Source organism: Castor canadensis, chromosome 9 (genome assembly GCF_047511655.1).
Source record: "Castor canadensis chromosome 9, mCasCan1.hap1v2, whole genome shotgun sequence".
NCBI lineage: Eukaryota > Metazoa > Chordata > Mammalia > Rodentia > Castoridae > Castor > Castor canadensis.
Window position 1 is genome coordinate 106,739,947 of NC_133394.1, and position 25,177 is coordinate 106,765,123.

The 25,177-nt window shown below is 31.4% G+C and overlaps 1 protein-coding gene across 43 annotated transcripts in view; it reads right to left on the minus strand.

The window, feature by feature from the left end:
• Positions 1-25,177, minus strand: part of Adgrl3 (adhesion G protein-coupled receptor L3) — a 1,316,738-nt gene that overhangs the window by 1,060,853 nt on the left and 230,708 nt on the right. For all 43 annotated transcript variants that reach the window (XM_074042162.1, XM_074042151.1, XM_074042155.1 and 40 more), the window contains one exon: positions 7,779-7,984. In XM_074042162.1, coding sequence (XP_073898263.1) covers positions 7,779-7,833 — 55 coding nt within the window. In that variant the 5' untranslated portion in view covers positions 7,834-7,984. The remainder of the gene's footprint in view (positions 1-7,778; positions 7,985-25,177) is intronic.

Sequence of the window (25,177 nt, forward strand, 5' to 3'; positions counted from 1 at the left end):
GATGGCTCTGCAATAAAAAGAATTAAGTAATGGCACATGCCAGGAACATAGATAACTTAAAACATTCAGGCTAAGAGAAAAGAGTCAGTTCTGAAAAGATCACACATTCTACAATTACATTTATATGAAATGTTTAGAACAGACAAATCCATAGAGACAGAAAGAAGACTACTGGTTTCCACGAGATGGAGAGGAAAGGGTAAATAAGGTATGACTTATAATAAATATGAAGTTTCTTTTTGGGATGAGGGTAACATTGTAAAGTTGACTGTGATAACAGTTGCAACATTGTACATCTACTGAAATCTGATGAGCTAAATACTTTAAATGTGTGAGTTTTATGGTATGTAAAATATGTATAAACCAAACCAGAAAACCCTCAATTATACATTTTTAAGAAGATATTATTGCATTAAATGTATCTAGCTATTTTTTAAATTCTTTCATGAAGTGCTCTTTCTTTATCAGAAAGAACTGCAATTTTTCACATTCCAATTACAGCTGAGACCCTAAGATTGTTTTATTTAACTGAAATTTGGGAAGTTAATATGTACTACATAAAAACATAACAATAGAAACTTTTCATCTGAATCTGCACAATGTTCCTTCACTCTCCCTGTAGCCTGCACTAGCAATGACCCTCAGAATGACTTTTGGAAGCCTTGTACCATTAGACTATGTCTCTGAATAACTCTGAGCAGCTGTCTACTCTGTTACATGCAAACCAACCCAAAACAAGTAAAGATTATGGAATGTTCTGGTGAGCGAAATTTTAGGGTTTTATTTTTACTACTGTGTATTCATAATATTTAAAATCTTAAGCTCAGATGGTCAAGTGCCATTTTATTTCTCTTTCATTTTGTTAACCTCTCCCTTGTTTAATATCCAATATATGTTTTAGAATAATTTTGCTAAGTTTCTAATAGAAATGTTCACATTGGAATTTTGAATGCTACTGTGCAAATCTCCATGAAGATTTGAAATATTTGATGATTTTGCCATATTCACTGTTTTCACACAGGACTATAGTATACTGCATATTATTTTTTATAACTTCTCGTAAAGTTTAAGAGTTTTCTTCCAGGCCTGGCAGAGTAACACAAGTTGTAGAGTATCTGCCTATAAAGCATGAAGCCCTGAGACCAAACCCCAATACAGCAAAAAAAAAAAAGTTTTCTTCCTATTGTTTTTACATTTCCTATTATATTTGTGATGCAACACATGCATTTCTTTGTCCTTTTGACTAAAATCATATATGTATGCATGACGCATATATATGAACTCAATGGTCTCTCAATTTTTTTAAAAACCCACTGTTTTCCTAAATTTCTGAAAATATTCTATCACTGAAAATAATATCTTAATATTTGAATATTCATTCTTATTAATGTTTGTTCACTATTACGGTACCCCAAATTTATGGAATTGTTTTAGAAAAATTATAGTGATAAAAAGAAAAGTTGTATTTCATGGTTTATCAACACTTCTTAAAGATATTTAATTAGCCTCCAAAAGAATAATTCTTTTAAATTCTCAAATTTTAGCTGGGTACATAAATTTTATCAAAATTTACATACTGTCATGTTTCCTTATACTACTGTATGCAATGGTAAAAGAGCTATAAACCATCAAAACATGATCAGATAAACCATGGTGTCTTCATATAACACAATACCTTTTAAAAACATGTCATGAGAGCAAAAGGGTAAGATTTAATGTTAATTTAGAATGAAAGATACAAAATATCTAACATTTCATTTTTTATGCAAATATATGAGCACATACATGACTGCAATAAAAGTCAAGTGTATCTTATTACTGGGTCTTGGACTAGTAAGTTTTAACTTCCTGATTTAAATTTGCATGAGAATTACTTTGACAATATCTACTTTATTCTAGTACAAATAAAGAAATTTATAAGACTGTGTTCTTGGACTTCACCAGTAATCTACAACTTTGACTTCAGGACATTCAAATCAACACATAATAAAATGTATATAGATGAAATAAACAAAGTAACCTTATCAAACACCATTATCACAGCCTAGTTTTGTTTGAAGATTTGTATCTATTACTTTTGAAAGTGTAACTAGAATTTTATTCCTGTAAATTCTTAATTACATTATTTGACCAAATCCTTTATAAATATAAAGTTTTTTTGATATAAGACTTAAACTAATTATGCTACTGTGACAGAATATAGGGGAAGTGTAGAGTCAAAGGAAACAAAAATATAATTACTACTAAATTTAAAGTTAACTCTCAATTTATTAATCTAAAACCCAAAAAGTAGAACAAATTAAACCCCATTTTATACAAATTAAATCATATAATAAGCTATCAAATTAAAACATAATAATACATATAGTTCTTTATTTTCATGACAAACCAATGACACTGTTTACTATTGCATATCAATTTTTGATAAGCTATTAAAACATTTACCAGTCAAAATAAAGAGAACATCTATATGAAAATGTACTGTGGCTACTTATATGAAAGCACAAAAGCAAAAGCACCATTCTTATATTGAGAATGAAATTAAATAGTGACCTAGAGAATAAGGAAACAAGGTCTTTCTGTTGTACATTAAAATATTTTATAGTTAGATCAACATTAAATGTATAACTACCCTATCACAGTCAGATTCTACTTTAGCCCAAGAAATAGTAAAAAATATGATACATTCCAACCCCTCAAAAATTCACAATGAGTAAAATCTGAATATAAGAAAATGCTAATTTACTCTCTACGTGTACCCATTTCTCATAGACTATCAGTACAACAAAATGCACAAATAACATGTTTGCAACTACAAAAGCAAAAGAAAATTCTTTCCCAATTACTAACCTGCACACTGGATGTTTTAAAAGCTTTTAAACAAACTATTACAAAGTCTTGCTGTCAACCACCATATTAGTACTTTACATGTGATATGAAAGATGTTTCAGTAACTTACAAAACACGTATCTTGAATTGCAGTAAACTAGCTAATGTGGATGATGTTGCATGTGTTAATATATATTTTTGTATCGCCTCACCATGACACAAATTTTTGATACAATGTAGTTGACTATAAGAGTAGTGCTATTACTATAGATATTACAAATTACTAGGCTGGAAAACATTATAAACATTTCAAGGATGATTAATTTCTAAAAATAACAAAATAAAGCAAAGTTTAGAAGTCAACCTGACATTTTCACAACTAATAAAACATGTTTTTATAGAAAGAACTATATGGTAAAATGTTATGTAGTAAAAAATCTAAAATTTTGGACTTTTTTCAAGCTTTATATCCTGTTAGCAATTTAAAAATGTATAGACTTTTTAAAAAATCACTGACATATTAAGGTGTTACATTTATAAAAATTTATTAGTAATAAAAATTAAATAAGAAGATAAATAAAACGCTAACTATATATGGACTTGATCGTCGTTTTCTCCCTCAGAAAACAATAAGCTTATTGAAGTAACTTCTTGAAAATAATAAGCAGATTAGCCTGTAGAGTGCTTGAATATATAAATACTGACACATCTGTAACAATAATAAATGGACTTGCAGAAAAAAGCATATATAAGTTGCTTCCAGAAGAATTTTTAATTTTTCTTTTTTCTTGTGACTATAATATAAAAAGTATTATTCCTCATTACTCAAAGTTAATGCCAAAAATTCTGTTTTCTATCTTCTCAGTTGTGACTCAGTTTATAAATGAAGTTTGATTAAACTAAGTATTAATGAAAATGTCAGCACCATAGGCACCTTCTCAACTTTTGAACTTTTGGTGCCTGGGAGAAAGTATGTGTCAGGAACAGATATCCTACTCAAGGCTCCACATTGGACTGTAATATTCCTTTCTTCCCATCAGAATGAGAGTCAGCAGCTGGGCCCAGTTGACCATGTCTGTAATCCCAGACACTAGGGAGTCTGAGGCATGAGGAAGCAAGTTCAGTGACCAAAATAGAATTTTTTAAAGAGAAGATGGCAATGTAGCTCAGTGGTAGAGCACCTGTCCAGCATGTGTGAGGCTCTGGGTTGATTTAGCCTCCATATCACAAGAATGACCCCCAGCAACCCACATTATCACTTGGTTATTGTTCTTCAATTTTCTTCTCCCTCTTTCCCCAAGCATGTCAGTAGATTGACACTCCTCCCCCCTGCCACACACACTATACCTTCAAGCTACACTACAACAGTGCACAGCAAAGAACTGGCTGATGCTTACCTGCTTCCCTTCTGCCAGTTCACACTGGATTATAAATTAAGGTTTTATAACTACAGGAAGGGGACACAGTCATGGAAAACAGAAAAAGAGAAATACAGAGGCACACAGAGACATAAAATGTGGACAGATAAACATAGAACCAGAGACATTCCCTAATTTAAGAAAACTATTTATGTATGTAAGGTTGAAGTACTTGTTATTTTGATTTTCCTATGCAAAATATTGGGCAGATTTTCTAAGGCAATGTGGTTGGAGACCATTCAACTAATATGAGCATTATCAGAATTGGTACTCTAGCTTAGTTTCCAATTTTATCCATGTAGTTATCATGCAAAAAATCAATCACTAGACAATTATATACTACAAATTAAAAGAGTGATTTAAGTATTCCTACATACTGGTAATAATTTTGTTTAGATATCAAGAATACTGATAATAATTTTGTTTACATACTAGTATTTGGAAATTTTTTGGTAAAGGAGAGGATCAAGTAAAAAAATTCTTTTTCAAGTCTCAGGCTGAGACTAACGATATCATTCATTTTGCTTACCTAGTGCTCAAAAGTTTAGCTCTATTTCAAGGCAAGTAGCTGGTAAAAAACAATGGAAGACTTATCAAATGGCAAACACGGTCAGAAGTTATACATGTATTATTCCATCAATTGCTAAAATAACCCTGTAAGAATTTTTATCTTACAGATGGAAAATAGGCATAAATATTTTTAAGGTACTGTAAGCTCCTTGAGTTAAAAAATGTTTGTGCATCACTTGCTTCCAAATGACCAGAAGAGTTTTTAAATTACCTTTGTATCACTTAATAGCTATGTAATCTCAGTTTTTTCCCACTCAGTATCCCAGTATTTTTATGTGTAAAAATAATGGTGATGATAATCATAATTACCACTAATAAATCCATGTGATTGCTGGCCATAAACTCAGTAGTCATTGGTTATTATTTGTTCTGGAGAAAGGAGTAGTCATTCAAGTCACTATCTAGAAAAGTTGACTCCCAGGTGTCAAAAGAGAACAAATAAAGCTGGACATCTCAACAGTACCCAACGAGATGCCATCAGAGGATGTTTTGGAGACAAAAGTGGTTATAACTAGCTTACATTTTAACTCAGTCTTCTGAAGTTTCAAGTTATGCAATATTTCCCAAAGCCGGGATTGACAGGAACTCTAAAAGTTCCTAGCCTGTTATATTTCAGGACTTGATCAAAGGTATATTCCTCCTCTATGGAAAAGTTGGGTTCCAAAAGGCAGTTTATAAAGCTCTTACTCAATACTTAGAATAGGCACCATAAAGGCTGAAGGGAAGGCTTTCTACAAAAGGCAAAAAACCAGCTCACATTTTCTTTATGTGAAGTTGTAAAATATCATAGAAGGTAACAAAGATAAAGTTTATAAGTAGAAAGCTTTTCTATTGTTTATGCTGCTATGGTTAGAAAAAAATCAAAGAATATTAAGTAGTCCAAAGAAAACAGAAAGAGTTACTTTGATTGTTAGCCTCAAATATTTTATATGCCAGTCACTTTTCTGTGTCCTGTCCCTATATTAGAGCTTTTTTCACATATTTAAACATTTCTCAAAGTTACCTGGATATATTCTGTTTGTGTGTGTGTGTGTGTGTGTGTGTATATTAGTGTTCAGTACTAACTACAGATCCCCAAACCAACATCCATAATCTGTGCATGGCTCGCCATATTTGGGGCCTGAATACATAGGAGTTGTAAGTATTAAATGATAAGTTCTACCTCTGAAATGGTAATCTTTCTTACCACTATTTCTCCTGTTTTTTAATCAACCTTCCTCTAACAAGGGTAATTTTAGATTGACCTTTTGAACATAAATTATGTGTGTATATGTATATGTAAATATATTTAATTTTTTAAAAATATAAACATCAAATGAAATAGCTCTCTTAGCTAGCTAATTCCTGGTTGTTATAATTTACTAAAAGAAAAATAAACTGAAGGGACTGATAACAGGATGAAGGAAATGAACATATTTGAAGATTTTTCATGCATTGTATAGATTCTTTACATATACTATTTACTATAATTCTCAAAGTTATCTTAGAAGGGAAGTTTTTTTTGCTTTTATAATAAAAAATCTAATTTGATTCACCTTAAGATATGAATAGTAGGAAAATTATTTGTTTAAAAGAACATTACCTTTTATTGTAGCTTATCAGAAAGTGTAATATGTGCCATATCAATATATGAATTAATAAAACAGTAAAATTGTTGACAAATTTAAGTTATTTAAAATAAGGTGGTTGTATAAGGATTTTACTCTTGTGTATAAAACTCTCCCTACCTTTTAGTGATTTGTTAGATCTAAATATAACATTAGGGGAACTTTTGAGGAAAACTTCAAAAAAGACCAAAGTTATCTGAGCTAATTTTCATAATGACAGCAGACTGGAAATCATGTTGAAATTTAGGAACATAGGCCAAATCAGAACTGCAGCACTGGTGAACTACAATGGGTTTTTGCAATCAACTAAAAACCAAAAGTGAGCTAAACAGGCTGAAAATTCACTTCAGCTGTTTGATGCACTGTAATATTCTGAAACCTCCTTAGCAGTGGCAAATACAGCTATGTCCCTTTTTTTTTACTGTAATTACTATCAACCTATGAGAAGGCCTTATATTACAACATTTGCATCTTAGTGCAAGATCAATGATAATTCCAGAAAACTTTAAATTATAAAAAGGGATGTGTATGTAGATGTAAATTTACCAGCTTTTAGAAAAATTCACTGACTGTTACATTAAGTTATAGAAATAGGTCATGCTTCAAAATCAAATGATTATATATTTTATAAAATTTTCAAAGGTACATAATTTCCAAATACTCATATGTATATTATAAAACCCAAAAATGAGCAAAGTGAGCACCAAGTCTACTATGAGTATATTAGCATGTTTCTGTAAAACCACCATTCTCTTAAAAAGTGAAAGCATATATTCATGTTGTTTTGCTGTTGGGTTGTTTGTTGTTGTCATTTAGTTTTTTTGTTGTTTTACTCCATTGGAGGTTGTAAAACAGAAATAATTTTCTTTTAATGGGAGGTCATTGCTTATATTTTGGGCATTAAAAACTTGTAGAGTAGTAAACCCTAAAAATAAAAGATTGCTTGGCCTGTGAAAGAAATTTTCTATCTTTTTTCAAATTTTATACTTACTACATCACAAATGGTTTTTAAGTAAAAAAAAAAATGAAAACCCAAAAAATTCACAGTAAATGATATAATTAATAATAGAGCTGATTTTCTGTAAGTGTGGCAAAAACAAAAACTAAAACATGCAGGAGTTCTTTTAAAAATGTAAAACCCTTGGGGTGAATACACATTTCAACGAGCACTTTAAGAAATCCAACTGAAAAGTTGTAATTATTGCAGCTTATGTATATATCATGGTGCTCACTCAAATTAATATCAGTAAGGAAATGCTACAAAGTACCAGCACACAGATTCTGAAGAAAAGGTCTAGTATGACTGAGTGAGACAACACTAGGCATCACACAAAAGTCTAACGGAAGATCTTACCATGAACTACTGGGGCTAAGAGCATCGTGAAGATCAGAAGCTGTGATGGCTGCATGGCTGAGTGAGTACTTGGGTGTGAGTTCCTCAAAATAAGTGTATTTCTGGATTCTCTTCTGTACTCCAGGATCAATGATTAAAAACAAAAAATCTCAAAATGAGAAAGAAAAATTCTTCAAAAACAAACACCAATATTCCAAATCTGAAACCTGCAAAAAAGAAAAAAGATGGGGTGAGATTATCAAATGAAGGTATTCTTATCTCAATTCCTTCAAGAATTCCTTTATTTCCTGAATAAGCCATCTGTTTTCTCTTTATTTTAATGAGCACAAACATCATACACAAAATGAGAAAGCAATTCAAAAGACATTATGCATGTATTATCATACAGTTTATACCCCAGCCTCAAACCTGAATAAAACAATTCTGCCTCCACTGGAGAAATTAATTTAAATATACTCATTTAAGTATGTATAAGGAGATTTGGGGCTAGCTCAATATAAGTACTTTACACAAATAAAATTTTTTTACTAACATTAGAAGAGTAAAATATTTCATTTATCACCATTTCTGTAAATAAGTTCAAAAAGAAAATTGTGTCTTACTCAATTCATTTCAGACTCTGATACTCATTCACAAATTATTCTTCATATTGATTCTATTTTTCTAGGCATCTTTGCAAGATCAGTGATCACAAATTCATGTTTACAAAAGATGTTACTTTTTGTTTGATTGTTTAAAACCTCAGTTCTTAAATTCAATGCAAGGTATTGCCTAAACCACAATTTAGACATTAGGCCTACATAATTTTTATAAGAAAACTAAATTGGAATGCAGCTCAAACATGATTAATTCATTCAAGGGAGATTTACACTGATACACAAAACACAGGGCTGGTAACACAGGATAGAATGAATTAAACCAAGGAACATGTTCCCTCGTATCTTCCAATTTATGATGAAGATTCTTGCTTAAAGATCTTAAATGTGCTTGTAATAATGCCTGACGTTGTTAAATGTGTATATAAGACATTAAAAACTGTCAGTACTGAGTCACTTTATCAAACTGAATAATTGAAGTGCCTTTTCTATAATTATTAAGAACCCAAAATTTTGGCTGAACCTGACCCAAAGTTTGAAGGCACAGTCTTTCACAGTCAGCACCTTTAAATTGATCAATCAAATAAAAACCTGGGTCTTCATTTAAAATTACTTTTCTTTATCCTTTGTATTCAATAACTGACACATATTTTCAATAACTTCAGAGATTAACTATAAAATTTAAATTTTGAAAGTGATATTTAAAATAGTTTCCTGAAGGGAAGCATTCCAAATCAGAAAATCCCAAGTCTGAAATACTCCGAAGTCCAAAATTTCTTAAGCATTAACAGGATACCACAAGTAGAAAATTCCACATTTGACTTAATGTGATGGTTACCATAACAACATAGACTCTCTACAAATATAGTACAAAATTAACTTCATGCTATGTCTATGAGGTATATACGAAACACAAATGAATTTCATGTTTAGATCTGGATCCTCTTCCCAAGATATCTCATTACTTTTTATATAAAAATTCCAAAATAAAAAAAAAAAACATGAAATCTAAAATGCTTCTAGCTCTAACCATTTCACATAGGGTATACTCAAGTTGTAATAAGCTTTGATGAGCCAAAATAAAAACCAAAGTCTTTCTGAAAACTCACCTTCATCACAAGTCATAATTATACAAGTTTATTAGATTTTTAAAAAATATTATTAAGGACAGATTTTATAAGCATAGGTTTTGGAACCAGACAACCTTAACTTAATTACTAGTTCTTCTAGTATTGTGACCTTGATCAGTCATTTAATCACCTTGTGTCTCAGTTTTCCTAACTATATGGTAGGGAAGTAAAATTAATATGTTTATTAAATATTAAATGGGTTAAAACGTGATTTTTTAAATTGCATAAAATATATAAAGTATGTATTGCACAAAACAGTGTTAACTTGTGTATGTGCTATGTAATTTATTTTAATACGTAACAAAATTATAATAATTAAAATCTATAAATTGCAATAATAAATAGATTGGTTACAACCTACAGGAAAATATGCTACCACTTTTAAATGCTAACATTTAAAAAAAAATTTATCATGACTTTTTCCAATTTATGTCTCAATGTTAACTTCACCAAACCAACTAATTTTTATATAAAAGGAACTTTCACTGAAAAGCAAAGCTCTTCAAAAACATAGAGAAGAGAAACCAGTGAAACATATCAGGGATGCACTAAGTCACATATGACATCATCCAATACACTCATGATTTACTAATAAATATTGCACAGCCATAAACATACATACACTAATTCTTTATAATCTATGCCCTTGGAAGTAATGGATGACTTCCTATGCATTTCTTCATAGAAAACGCCTGACAGGAATGGGAGTTCTATGATATAATTAACTCTTAGGGAAAAAGGATCTGACTATGACATAAGTTCCTCCCATCACCAGTCTATAAAATGTGAATATTTTGATGTGACAATCACTGGACAGAAGCAAAATGAGTTTTAAAGGCCTTAGCACCAAGTAAAATATGTATTTTTAAAATGCTAGCTATAATTTACAACCTTGAAGCCTAAAAATATTCTATCTTTTAAATTTTTCTTGTTAATAGCTAAAAGAATTCTACATATTATTCCTCAATTGAGAGAGTATATGTGGCTGTACACCACAATGGAATAGAATGGAGTATAAAGCACCTTCAGCTTGGGTACTACTATCACTTACACTAATTTAAAAAAATTAGACAGATTCTCCCAACAATTTGACTCTGAACACCAAAGAATCACTGTAAGTTTTAAGGATCTTTCCTTTCTTTTAATAACTAGGGGTCAAAGAACATTATATAAAATAATTATTAACAAAATATTTAATCATTGAGATGAATTAGTGAGAATAAAGAGTTGAATGTTCTAGTAATAAATACATTTTTAAATAATTCTGTTTCCTGTTGGAGTTTAGTAGGAGTAAATTCTCAATCAACTTGCTTAATGTTTTCAAAAACACTTAATTCAACAAATTCATACATGTGTTTCTTTGGCAATTTCTTCCAAGTGTGCACTGCACTTGTTCACAGGGGAGTATGTGAAATACACAAGGCCTTGCATTACCAGGGAGAGAAAAGATTTGGAGAGGAACAAGAAACAATGAGGATGGGCAGAAGGAAAGGGACAAGAGACAATGCAGAAAATGAAATAAATTATAAATCTAAATCTGATTCTTTTAAAAAGGCATTTTTAAAAATAGAGAAAAAACAGTTTGGAAGATGCAGACTTGCAAGAAGAGATAACGAGTAATGGTACTTAGATAGTAGCGAGAATGACAACATACAAAAAATATAATGGAGCCTTTGTATTTTCATAATATGGTATTTCTGTCAGAGTTCCAAACTTGCATCACACTGCTGAGTATCCATTATGCTACTGGAGATCAAATATTGATTCCAAAGAATTAGCAACACTTTCAGATAGAATGGCATTGTTATGCATTTAGCAGTGACTACTCATCTTGATAGATATGTATTTTATAACACATTCAAGTCATATACAATCTGGAAGAAATATAATCTATGGTAAGCATGCATTTGTCTTGACCTAAAAGTGATGTGCCCATGTTTTCTAAGCCTTTAGTCCTGCAAATGTCCCTTTTTTCTTCTGAAAAATCGGGTCTACCATTATCAAGTACAAAACCTCAAACAGTCTAAACCATGAAAAGGAGCATGAAGAGAGGACACACCATATGCTTAAGAGTAATAAAGGGTCAGATTTTTAACCTCTGTATTTGAGGTTAAATCTACCATAAGTAGATTATATAAATTTTCTATACCCTAATGTTCACATCTATATTTAATACTTATTTTACCAGATGGTTTAAAGATTGAATAAAGGTAATATATCTAAACAACCTATAATGATTCCTGGCAAGAGTAAGAACCCAATAAATGAGAAAAGTCCTTGTTCTTTTTTAATGATTATATTTATATTTAAAAGTGGGGTTATAAATGGTGAATGAGATTATATTTGGTAGTAAGTGAAGTAGAAGAACATTTGATAGGAGTTTGCAGGTGGCTGAGTGAAAAAGGGGATAGACTGAAGCCACATGGTAAACACCAGGATTTGCCAGAGTTAGTATGGTAGAGATTCACAGTAACCTACAAGTTCAGCATTGTGATTTAAAATATAGATAATTTGGAGAAAGTCAAGAAAAGAAGTTTTTAAATACCACTGTTATTGATGGTGTTTTGTCATGTGAAAGGACAAATAAATCAGAAGGGAAAAATCAAAGGGAAAAATATAGGATGGGCAGAGAAGACACATTAAAAAAATCAAATTGGTAGTAGAGCTGAAATCAAGTCTTCAAATTAAAAGTGTGTCTTCTCCATTCTTCCTTTAGTTCTTCCTCTATGAGGTTCAGAGAAACCACAGCAAGAAAGATAGTTTCCTAGTCAATAAATGTTAATACTACCTCTATTCAGTGAATTTTAAGGTTACATTTACATTTAAGGTCATTAAAACATGTTTTGAGGGATGAAATGCTAAACTTCTATATATCTGAAAGTTATAAGAAAGTTGGTCTTGTTGGTTAAGAAAATACACATCACAGAACTGTAATTTGATGCTGAAGTTAAAAAACAAGTCACCTAGGAAAGTAATTGTCATAAAGTTTTCTAGACCAAAAGTCCTACTTGTCTTTCAGATAGTGTTATGATCTAATAAACATTTATTAATGTTTAGGAACAATTTAGATTTAATGAACACAGTATTTTTGGCATGAGGGGAGCACTTCATTATCCATGAAATCAATTAATGTTTTACACATAAGATGATTTTCTCTTGAGTTAACCTTGAATTAACCTGTTTTATGAGATCCCACAAAACATGAGGATGGGGTTTATTTTCAATAGAATTTGAAAAAGGTAGTATCTGCCTCCATTGTTGAGTAACTAATTTAAAATAATTCAGTTGCTTGACAATCAGATAATTCAAAATAAAAATTGATCTCAGATGATGTGCATAATGCAGTTTATAAAACAGATCCTTTATTTTGCTTTTTAAAAATGACAATATGTGGCTTGCGAAGTAGCTCAATTGTATAATGCTGAAGGCCATTAGGCCCTGGATTTACTCCTCAGCATGACTAAACTTAAACAAATAAATAAATAAATAAAATTTAAATGCCCATAGAATTTCAAAATCCCATCGAAATTCTTGAGAAATTAGTCTGAAGAACATAGCTATTATTTTAAAGGATAGTCAAAGTTTATCAATTATGTTGTAGCTTGTCATTGATAATAATAAAGATTGATTTTTATGTTTCCAAGGAAAGTAGAAATTAATGCCAAGTAAAGCTACAGTTAAAACATTCAGAATATACAAGTTATCTACTTCAAACTAAACAAATCTATTTACAATAGGAATTTGTGAATATATTCCAAAATTTGCCAAAAACTAATCAACATAATAGTATCCCTAATAATATAACTTCACTTACTGAGCCCTTACTATGGCAGGCTCTGTTCTGAAAGCTTTCAAGAAACTAACTCATTTAGCTGAATTCAACTGTAAATATTATACTTACTTCTATAACAACCCCAGAAGGAAGAGGCTATTTTATTCAGAATTAGCAAGTGAGAAAACTGGGGATGGAAAGGTGAAAGTACATGCCAAACTCACATAGCTTAAAATAACTGAGCCCAGTTTTCTACCGAATCAGTCTAAACCCAGCGTCTGTGCTTTCCATCGTTCTTATCTATTATCTTCTGTCACCACTACTGACTACTGATTCTGCAGCAAAAGTAAAGAGCGTTTAGCTAGGTGTGATCAGTATTTAACTTACAGGTTGAATAGAATGTGATGAGTCTAGCATGTAACTGTACAACAGCATGAAATATGCCTAAGCTCCTTTAAATAAATACCAATGGCCTGTTTTATTCAGGCTTCCTCTGGGTGAATGAGGGGAAGACCAATGATTTCATTAAAAGCGACCTAGGAACTATGATCTCTGGAAGTTCTTAGGAGCCAAGGACGGACTCTTAAATTGTAGAAAAAGTTAAAAACAATCTGTGAGAAAAAAAAATACTTCCCAAATTAAAATTTTGAAAGATTTTCAAAGTCTACCAATATAAGGTCAATAATCTTGAATATTTAGTTGTTATGAAAGTAATTTTCCTAAAAACAGAACTGAGATTATTTTGAATGCACTGAAAGTAAGAAAATAAATCTTCAAAGTAGAATTATCTGTGACTTGCTCATAAGTTAAAGACACAAATAGGTAAACTATAGGCCAAATTAAATGCAAATGTTCGCAATACTTGTTGGAATTTTACTTACTATTGAGCTTTATGATAAGGATACACTAGTGCTGCTCATGTTAAGTTTTATTTTAGGCACTTTTTTAATTGCCTAAGTACTTCATGATCACAAACTGTGACGTTTTATCTAGATGCTATGTGTGTTATAAGTGCAACTCCAGGGTTTGATTTAAAATGAACATAATCACATTTTCTCTCAAAAAGTTCTAAATAATCATCATTGCCACTGATGCTATAGTCAAGATTGGCAAAAAATGTTATTTGCTAAGGACAATGAACTTCAACTCTCAATTTAGGTAACAAGAATAATATTGATTTGGGGAGCTAAATTGGGAAAAATATTTCATTCCTTAACACTATTTCTCTAAAAGCAATGACATATCCTACATAACTGAATTAACAATAAAGCTAGACTAGAAAAGGTAGTGACCAACATGCTAATCTCCCTCCTAAGGAGTTGGTATAAAACAATAAATTTTTTTTAAAAATCTGATTTTAAACCCTTCACATTCACTTGATTGTTTTGATGGTGGTACTGGGGTTTGAACTCAGTGCTTCATGCTTGCTAAGCAGTTGTACTACCACTTGAGTCAGGCCTCCATCCCATTTTGGTATGGTTAGTTTGGAAATAGGGTCTCACTTTTTTATTGCTGGAGTGACAGGTATGTGCCACCATGCCCAGTTTTTTTCCATTGAAATGGAAACTTTTTTTTTTTTTTATTTTTGGCCAGGATTAGCCTAGAAAGTGGCTCCTACCCACTTCAGTCTCCCACATAGCCTGGGATTACAGGTGTGTGCCATGGCGCCAAACTAATACATTTTCTTAAAACACCATTTTTTCAAAAGGAATCAATACAGTGATAAGCAATCACTGTAAAATGGTGGAAATAAAAAAGTCTAACAAAGACTGAAGACAATTTCTTTAGAATCTCCTTAAAAATCTATGCAATATATTTGAAATATTTTGTTCCAGAGATTTTGAAAGCAATATATTATTATCTTTTGTGATTCTCATAGTATTACAGTATAGCTTTCCTATATTTCATTCCCTGTAGTTTATCAGTATCAACCATGTAGGAGAGAAAATACACATTTTGAAATTATCTCATCTTAGTAGGGTGCACCTGGATAGGCCTCAAATTAAACACCTTCCTTAATGGCCCATTATGGAGTATCAATGCCTAAAATACCCAAAGGTTGTCAGGGACCATTACTGCCAAGGGAGGTGTGGTATATGATGCAATATTTCTGTTATAACTTTAGCCTGAATGGGAGTTCATTTAAAATCATATTTATGTTTTTAAAATTAATACTTAACACAATAGGTTTATCAAGGCACAGTTTGAAAATATGAGTCTATTAATACATTTTAATATTAATTGATAATTAGCACTTATAAGTAGTTATAAAGCATGAAATGAGTAACTGTACAAAAGTTAACTTTTAAGATAGCTGCCTGAATTCTACACTATTTTCTTTCATAAGAAAAAAATAGTAACAAAAGTAAATTTTCTTTCATAAGAAGAAATTTTCTTTCATAAGAAAGAAAATAGTAACAAAAGTAAATTTAAATTTCTAAGTACTTGAACTATTATACATAATTACTGTCATTCATTTATAAGAATATTTAATAGATATATATATCACAGTAAAAATAATAATCATCATAAAAGTATTTTCCATGCTTTGTTTCATTTTATTCAATTATATAGACAAAAAGACAATGATATTTCAGGATTCAAGATAAAGAATCCAATTACAGTGTAAAAAATGTCCACTTGGGTTTTAAGGGGTTAAATGGGATGTAAAATGGAAGGCTGATGGGGCAATAAAAAGATATCAGAATGGAACCATCCTTTCATTCCATTCATCTTGCTTTGGCTAGTTCTACCAGGGCAGAAGTTGACCTGAAGCAGCATTAGGACAAACTATAAAGTACCCATAAGTTAGCAAAAGGTTTTGCGGAAACAATAAAGTTAAAATAAAACAGTACAACAATAATTTTATAAGTAAATTTTATAATTTTATAATATTTTTTAAAAATTACCCCCTCAGGAAAAAAGAATACAGAAAGGTTGTGTTGATTTCCAAGTGGGAGAATCTGAATGGAAAAGCATTTACTTTGGCTTGGCTTGTATATTCAACTATATGAGAAGGAAAGATTTAGAGAAGGAAAATGTAACTCAGTTCCTGTTTAGGTGCATATAATTAACAAATTTTATAATGGAATACATTATACTTTTATTAATATACTACCTTGTACACTCACATATATGTATGTATTTTATATAAATGTACATATAACCAGGCATAATAGCCTAATAATTTGTTATAGCAATCACTCATATCTTTATCCAATAAATACCAAAACTCAAAATCCTTGATTTCTTCACTATCCAAGTACAAGAAAAGAATAACTATGAATTCATAATCTAGTGCTATCATTATTCAATTTCCATACATACATTCTGTATACTTTAGCATATTTTATAATAGTAAAATAAATGACATCTCAAATCAATTAGTACCACACACTGGTCAATTACAAAATTATACTGAATAACTGCTAAAGACGTCTATATAAAAAACATACTACAAATTTTCTGATGGAGAGAGATAAATGAATCATTCACACATAGTAACTGTGAGACAATGAGTTAAAAACCTCAAGAAAAAGGGAAGAATGGAACTTGCAAAAGGAGAGACAGCATCATTAAGAGATAAGACAGTGTATGAAAAGCAAAAGAAAAAATGTAGACATATATATCTCATGTAGAGGTCTCTGCACAAAGAATATTTTTTAAAAGAAAAAAAACCCTGCAAGAAATTCTTTTATAAAAACATATCTTTTAAATAATTAAGGTTTCTCCAAAAATGGCCTGATGGCTTCTATTTATTTAAAGACACCACTTTTTTGATACCTACAAGTTCTCCTCCTTTGGTAAAAACATCTTTGAGTTATGTAGTTTAAAAAAATTTATCAGTGTTTCAGGAACTAAATCATTTCTCTGTTCAGTCTTAACAGAGTGGTAATTCACAAGGACAATTCAGGAGCACCTAGATTCCAAAAGTAACCCCAAATTGGCAAACTGTATACAAAGATACATAGCACCATTGTTTAACACTTGGCTCCAGCAAGAAATAAAGAAAGGGAACACAGATTAATTGTGATGGAAATTCCATCCAATATAAGCAGGGTGGTAGATTATTACCAATATGAATACAATATCTGGATCCTTTTAAGGTAATATTTTAATATTCTCATAATTTATTTCACAGTGATGGCAGATAGAACCAAAGTAGGTAATTTCATACCATGGAAAGTGCTGAGACATCTTAAGGTGAAATATTTTTAATTCAATGACTATGTCTGTGCTAATTCTTTGTGTTAACAATTTTGTGAGTTACAATAATCAGATGTCTTTCTTTTATTTGTCTTAGAATCAATAGTTACCTATGGCTTCTAGGTTTACTTTCATTACTGTATCTAAGTATACTAAGTAAGATACAGTTTGTGAAAGCAACCCAAAGATTAGTTTCTCTTCCATTTTAAACACTGATTTATTTTTTAGTGACATTTTACAATAATATATTTCCAGAAATATCTCAAGACAATTGCATTCAGGAAGAAAACATCCTGGCAGCCATAACACCTACAAAATGAAAGAGTCTAATCACAAAAGTTAAGTCCTTTACTTTTTCTCTCCTAAAAATATTAAAATAAAGAAAAGATAATTCCTTTTTTTTATATAAGAATAGAAGACTATTTAGTCAACTAGAGAAAATAATGGCATTTGAAATAGGATGCATTCTTTTTTCCCCTTTATATGTCTACTTATCATTATTGAGAATGGATACTCTAATATGAGGTTTAAAATAAAACATTGGCTGGGTGCTGGTGGCTCACACCTGTAATCCTAGCTACTCAGGAAGCAGAGATCAGGAGGCTTTTGGTTTGAAGCCAGCCAGGCAAATAGTTCAAGAGACCTTACTTATCTCGAAAAAAGCATCACAAAAAAAAAAAAGCTGTCAGAGTGGCTCAAGGTGTAGGTCCTGAGTTCAAGTCCCACTACCACAAAAAATTAATATAAAATAAAACATGGAAAATATATTTTGTCTTAAACTTCCACATGGTCTTTATAATGGGACTTTATTTTTATTTAAAATCTAATCTCTTCTTAGCATAAATGTCTCCATGGATTAATTTTACAGAATAACTTTGCAACATCTTATCACCAGTGCCCTTTTATCTAAACTATTATAGCATTTTGTCCACATGGAAGAAATGCACATTTGTGATGGCTTTTGCTGACCTTTTAGAGTTAGATAATTCAGTTCCATTTTCCTCCAACTCTGTGTTTTTACATGTGAAGCAGCTGAGACAAACCGTAAATATCTGCATCCTTTACCATCATACACTATTTAAAGGACACCATCTTACCTTTCCTTTTCTGTTCATTACCTTATTCTTTTTATCCTCCTATATGTTCATTACTTGAATAAAACTTTGCAATCAGTAGGTGATTTTAGTCAGAAGGAACAGATGCATGAAATACACTGATTAATATATTACTGCTCATGATTAAGGCCAGTAAATCACTAGAGGTATCTGTTAAATACAATTTAATTTAATAATTATAAAAAAGATATCAATATTGACCATTATAAATTATCCAGCAAGTAAGTTACTGTCCCTTATAGTGATTCACTGTGACTTGAAATTAGGAATTCTGTTTTGCACCTGTAATCCCACGTAATTGAGGAGTGAAGATAGGAGAATCCTGGTGCAAGCCTGGCCCAGGGAAAAGAGTGCAGGATCCTATCTGAAAAATAATGAAATGAAAAACAGCATGGCTCAAGTGGTAGAGCCTACCAAGCACAAGGCCCCAAGTTCAAAACCCTGCAGCTGCCAAAAGAAGAATTCTTATTTTTATTTGCATTTCTCTGATGATCAGTGATGTCAGGGCAAGGCTCAAGTAATGGTGTGCTTGTCTAGCAAACTTGAGGCCCTGAGTTCAAAGTCCATTACTGCCAAAAAGTTTTTTTGCTATCTCATATGGATATAAACAAAATATGTGCATGTGCACATGAACATTAAACCTGAACAAATGTTAGATAGAAAGTTGTGTATTATTACAAATAATGATAAAAGGCAAATGTGTTGAAGACCAATAGTAAATGTCAAACTGCAAAATAACAATATTAATCAGATTTAAAAAACAGATATAATTATGATCTTCTTTAGCTCATATGAAAGGAGCCAAATAGCCTCATACTGGCTTCCCCAAATTTCTTAGAGATTCAGGTAAAGACCCACACAGCAAAGGCCCAAAGGAAATGTGACTGGAAGTCTGGAAAACACTGGTGTCCCTGGGAGTTATACAGTGAGTCTAATGGAGAAGTGTCCTTGAATTCTAAGGAGCATGAAAAATACATTTCAGAGATCATTAAGCCAAAACATGCATTAGCTTACTCTCTGACATGACCCTCTATGCTTCCTCTTTCTTCCTTTTTCTATTGCTTTGTTGCTTCACAGCGATTCAGCCAAGGGGCAAAGTTTCACTAACACTATTACCAGAATCATTTGTCATAACTGGAGGTATTTTTGTACAAACAAAAGTGTGAGCCTGTGAATCTTAAAAAAAAAAACAGAAGATCCAAAATTATCAGGAAAGAAAATGTAGAACTGAACCTTTTAGCAGAGAGTTGATCCTTAATACCTATAAAAATTATTCTGCCATACATCAACTTTTTACTGGGTGTGAGAGATTCTGTTTCAAATGAAAGTGATTATTATTTTATGTTCTATTCTCTAAGCAAATTTATAAGGAAGTAAAAATGAAGCAGGTGACTTAAAAACATTTTATGGAGAAATTCACTAAAACAGTTTGATATGTGTAAAAGTGCAAAGTCCATATTTGGATAATTATGATATGTCAGAACTAACTTAAATTCTTAAAATATTTATTCCAAACCTTTTTAAAGAAGAGAAATGTAATTATGTAAAAATTGAAAATTAGTTTTTCATCCATTTTGTAATAGAAATATGTGTGCCTATTGTTCCGAAATAATTTTTAAAGATCTAAATAATAAAGACAATGAAATATCATAATAATAAGTCCAAATGTACTGCCACCAACCCCCAAATACAATGTAAGATACTATTTTAATCACATCAGCCAAGTACAGAGGAGATGTTATATACTTCCCTAAGCGCTCTGTATCACTGTACTATGGTCCCTTCTACTACTGAGCTACATTAGCGAAATGTCTTAGAGAAACTGAAGAAAATGTACAATGCAAATACAAATAACTTTTGCTCATAATGGGCTAAAGAGCCTTCAGTTTGAATTCTTGATTCCATAACATTTTTGTACCATGAATTTTGATACAATATAATTGGATGGCTTATGGCATGTTAATGTCTTTACAAAAGAACTATTGTGCTTTCATTTGCTTAAAATTGTGTGCATGTAAGTGACATTTTCATTTAAAATGAAAATGCTACTACAGAGTAATAATAATGAAATAGAAACAACTACCACACCAAAGCTTAACCATATTGTCATATGAAAACTAAATAATGAATATTCTGACATAAAAATTGGGAAATCTCATTCATTTTTTTCTGGTACAGTTGGTTTTTTGAATGTGTTACTTGCATGGAGGACCAAATAATGGCTGAAATTATGTTAATATATGATGAACAAAATTGCTGAAAGCTGAGAATATATAGATTCTTAAATCATTATGTGCCAGACATATTTCTGTATGATGCTTTTTCCAAATTTTGATAATAAGAGTTGGCACAGTATCTTTTCATTTTATCTGCCTTTCTCTTTACTGTTTTCACATGAACTACGTTCAAGTTCTTTGAGGGAGGAAAGAAGGAATGAGGAAAAGGACAGAGGGAAGGAGAGAGGAGAAAGGAGCAGTTGATGGTATAGAAAAGCCTTAACAAAATCACTACATTTATATGACATCAGTATATAAGAGTATTTATTGAGAAACTGTTAATAGTAACAAAGAACACAAAGAGTCTTTAATTTAAAATAAGAAAGTTCTATGACTATTGTGCAACAGAAAATATGACTCATAATACAATGACAACTATGAGAAGTCTTATGACCCAATCTGAGCACTGTCCAAAAAATGCTTCTGAACCTAGACAGACTATAATATTGATAACCTACTCACATCTCAAGAACCAGACCTTTTTTAAATTAAATGCTATCATCATTTTTATCAGTGTGTGATCTACAGATTTGCTTCACAATGAATAAGATAATATCTATAGCTTCATGATAAATGCATATAGTCTATAAATCTGAGGTAAAAAAATCTAGAAGTTTCATTCTAGAAGTTTCATTCAAGTTTAAATCCTTGAGATATTGTCACAGTTTCTAAGAAATCCATATAGTCATAGCAGTTAACACAAGATCTTGGCAGGTATTCTGACAAAACAAAGATATGGTAAGATATATTTTATGAATATTAATCAAGACCTATACTTGGTAGTCATAATTCATCACTGCTTCAAAAAATCAGAACATCTTTGCTAACACTTCTCAAATCCTCCTTTAAAATGCACCTTTATAGAAATATCACGCCATTAGCACTTATTTCTTTTGTACTTCAAGAAAGATGTAGTACCGTGGGAACTAAGTGAGACTGACAGAAAAGAAATCATAGATCTCTGTCAGATTTTCAGAGATGAGCTCTGGATTCAACCAGAATGAAATATTTCCCTGTTCTCTTGGCTGAGCTAACATTATAGTTTTGTTAGTGGTATTCCAACTTATTTTATTCCCTTTAGGTTAAAACAAAATATGCTAAAAATTATGTGATTCACAAAAATACTATTATTTTTCACACAAGGAAATAAAGGATCTCGCATCAATAGTATTATAAAACAACATTTGTGAAGATAGAGGATATAAAGATATGTAGTATAAGCTATTAAATAATGGGGTTGGGAGGTAAAAGTGTAAAGGAGAGTAATGGAAGGCATTGAACAGACAAAGTAAAGTACACTCACAGTGGGGATACATTGAGAATCCCCTTTGAATGTTGACTTAAATGTTAGTAACAAAAGACAGAACTGTAAAATAGACACAGTGTTGGGGGGATTACTAGTGGGAGGAGGGTAGGTGAATGAAGTAGATTAAGGTACATGGTTGATGGAGTTCATATACTTATATGAAAGATAACAAAGAAACCTCTTGCAATTGCTTTAAGTGGGGCAAGGAGGGGGCTGAAGGGAGAGATGACGGGGTGATCAAACCAATGTACAACATAAGTCTATTAGGAATTATCAATGTGAATCCCCCTCGGGAAAACAAATTAAAAAATTTAAAAAGAAATAAAGATCTTATAGTATGTGATATGCAACAAATAAATAAATAAAACTATTATAGGAGCAAACAAATGACAGAGAATTAGAAAAGTTCTAAGTTGTGAACGCTGTTCAGAATGTTCAATTAGAGTTCAGTAGAAGATATTTATTTCACATTTTTCCCTTCACAGTCTGTAATAGTTTGTCAGATTAGCCTACAATAATATAATTGGTTATTATGAGGTAACACATTCTTCAGTGAGATATTAATCATTTTAAATTAAAAATGTACCTGTGGGATTAGGTAGTAATGGAGTAGGACAATAATTTATATTGATTTAACCAGCAACTTTAAAATCTTGTTGGTGGGGTAGGAATGATTTATCTTTGAAGGAGATACACTACATTTGGATAAATAGATGAAGCTTATTTATGCTTAGGATACTAAAGAACTGGTAAGCCCTTTTCTGAAGCTTTGAGACACACAGGTCTTTTTTTCTTAGTAAAATCTATCATGATGCCAGGGAGGGTGTCATAGTCATTTTTGTTCAAGGGAGAAAATACATTATAAAGACAACGCAATGAGAACATTTCTCATATTTTTTTCCTTTTTTGTGCTATTCAAGTGTTCACACAGTTCTTTATTGCTAGATGAAAGAAAATTTACACGTTCCCTTTAAAAATAACTAACCTTTAAGACAAGGACAATATTACCTTGGTTCTATAAACTTAACAACAAACAGTATTGTATAATATATTGCCACTCGGTAAACACTGCCAACAGATAAAAGAAATTATTTCTGTGTCCCAAAAGTGGTATTTACCATAACACTCAGTGAACCTTTGCTGTTTCATGGATTTAACTTCTATAACTTACATGGTAATGAGGTAAAACAAAGCCCCTGGCAGGATCCTCACATTCTTTTCTTTGTTTACAAGTTAATTGTACGAGAAGACACTGGTGTGTTAATGCCAAGACTACCTTCTGAATATTTCAGAGGAATTTTTGATCATGTTTTCTTACATTCTAATTGTATACTAAAATACACTCTTCTGCAATGTTGTATTTGCTGGCTGAATTGTGCAAGTACAGGCTCAAGCACAAATCCCTACCATCTTTCTTTCCATTACAAAACAATCCATACTTCTGTAATATGCATGGATGTTTTTCTTTGCAAACTTTTTCTGGATATTTTTGAATACATGGTACTATCAGAGAATCCAGATTTCTTTATTATTCTCTTTTGTTCATATGTGTACAGCCCCTCCTAGATAATAAGGTCCCAAAGGACAAATTTATGTTTTATTCATCTTTATGTCGCTATCAACTAGCACAAGGCCTGACATTTATTAACTGGTCAATAAATGTCTGCTCCAGTAAATTACAGTAAAACACACCATGATTAAGGTTCTGAGTCCCAGAGAAAGAATTAGCTAATTTAAATGGGGAAAAAAAAGGCTGGAAATCTTTTAAAAACATAAAACACATACTAATCAGGGTTAGTATATTTATTAACCTCTTGTCTTCAGTTCTGTTGTAAAATACTATGTACGCTTGGGGTTAGTTTTTTCCTCTTCATTTACTTATTGTTGATTGAAATTACTCATTTTGCATCTCAAAAACTTTAAGGAACTTGTTCAAACACAATTAATTGAACTAAGAAGTGCTGGATCCATGATGCTATCTATTTATTCTCAATTAAAAGCTTTCCCTTAATCAAATATACACTCTCTCCAATTATGAGAAGGAAAAATGGTTTGCTTTCACATGCAGACCTTTGCTTGTATTTGCTTTGTTCTAGTCCCTGTACCTATGTGCAAAGGTGAATAAAGCTGAGGCACTGCCTTTTAAATCCATGATTTCTATCTTTTTCACACACACACACACAAAATTTTAAGTTTCTCCTCCTTAAACACATCACAAACATAAACACACACATTTAAATATACACAAGTAGACATTTCTTCCCCTTTGCCCAAATTCTCACCATTGCAACAAGTAAATAGTGTGACATCTCTAAAACCATAATCCAAAATAATTGTTTCCTCCTTTAAGTCACTTTTGGTCACAGCTATGCAAAAAAATGGTAGCAGGAGTGAGGTTATTGCTGTGACTAAACCTGATCATGTAGTTCTTAATCCTTTGGAACTGGTTTGTAGCAAGAATTTGGGAGAGTTTTGATATTCAGGCTAGAAAAAGTTTCAAATTCTGTAAAGGGAGCTTACTGAACCATTCTGGTGGGAGCTCAGAAGACCAGAACAACCAACAGGAATGTGGACAGTGAAGGTCAGGCACATAGTGTCTAGGCTGGGGCATGGTTATTGCTGGTTTCTGTTAGCCAGGTTAACCGTGAAAACTAGAAGCAAAAAACAGTGTGGAAGATCTCAACAACCTTGCAGCCTGGCAAGAAAAGAAGCAAATTGGATCTGTGGGTAGGAGGGTGTGATTTTTAGAGATTAGTGTTATTAATGAGAAGCCAATCAGTTTGCACTGGACAATAGCAAAGATACCTTGAGAATATATCTTAGGTATGGATCAGACCCCACCTACTGCTGCCTCTGGTGTGTAAATTTGTAGTAATTAAAAACAAAGCATACAGTAGAAAGCATACCTAATACTTTAGAGTGTTTTTTCTTACTTGTTTTTGAATAAATAAGATATAATAACATTTTTACTGAAGAAAAAGCATGATACAATCATGAT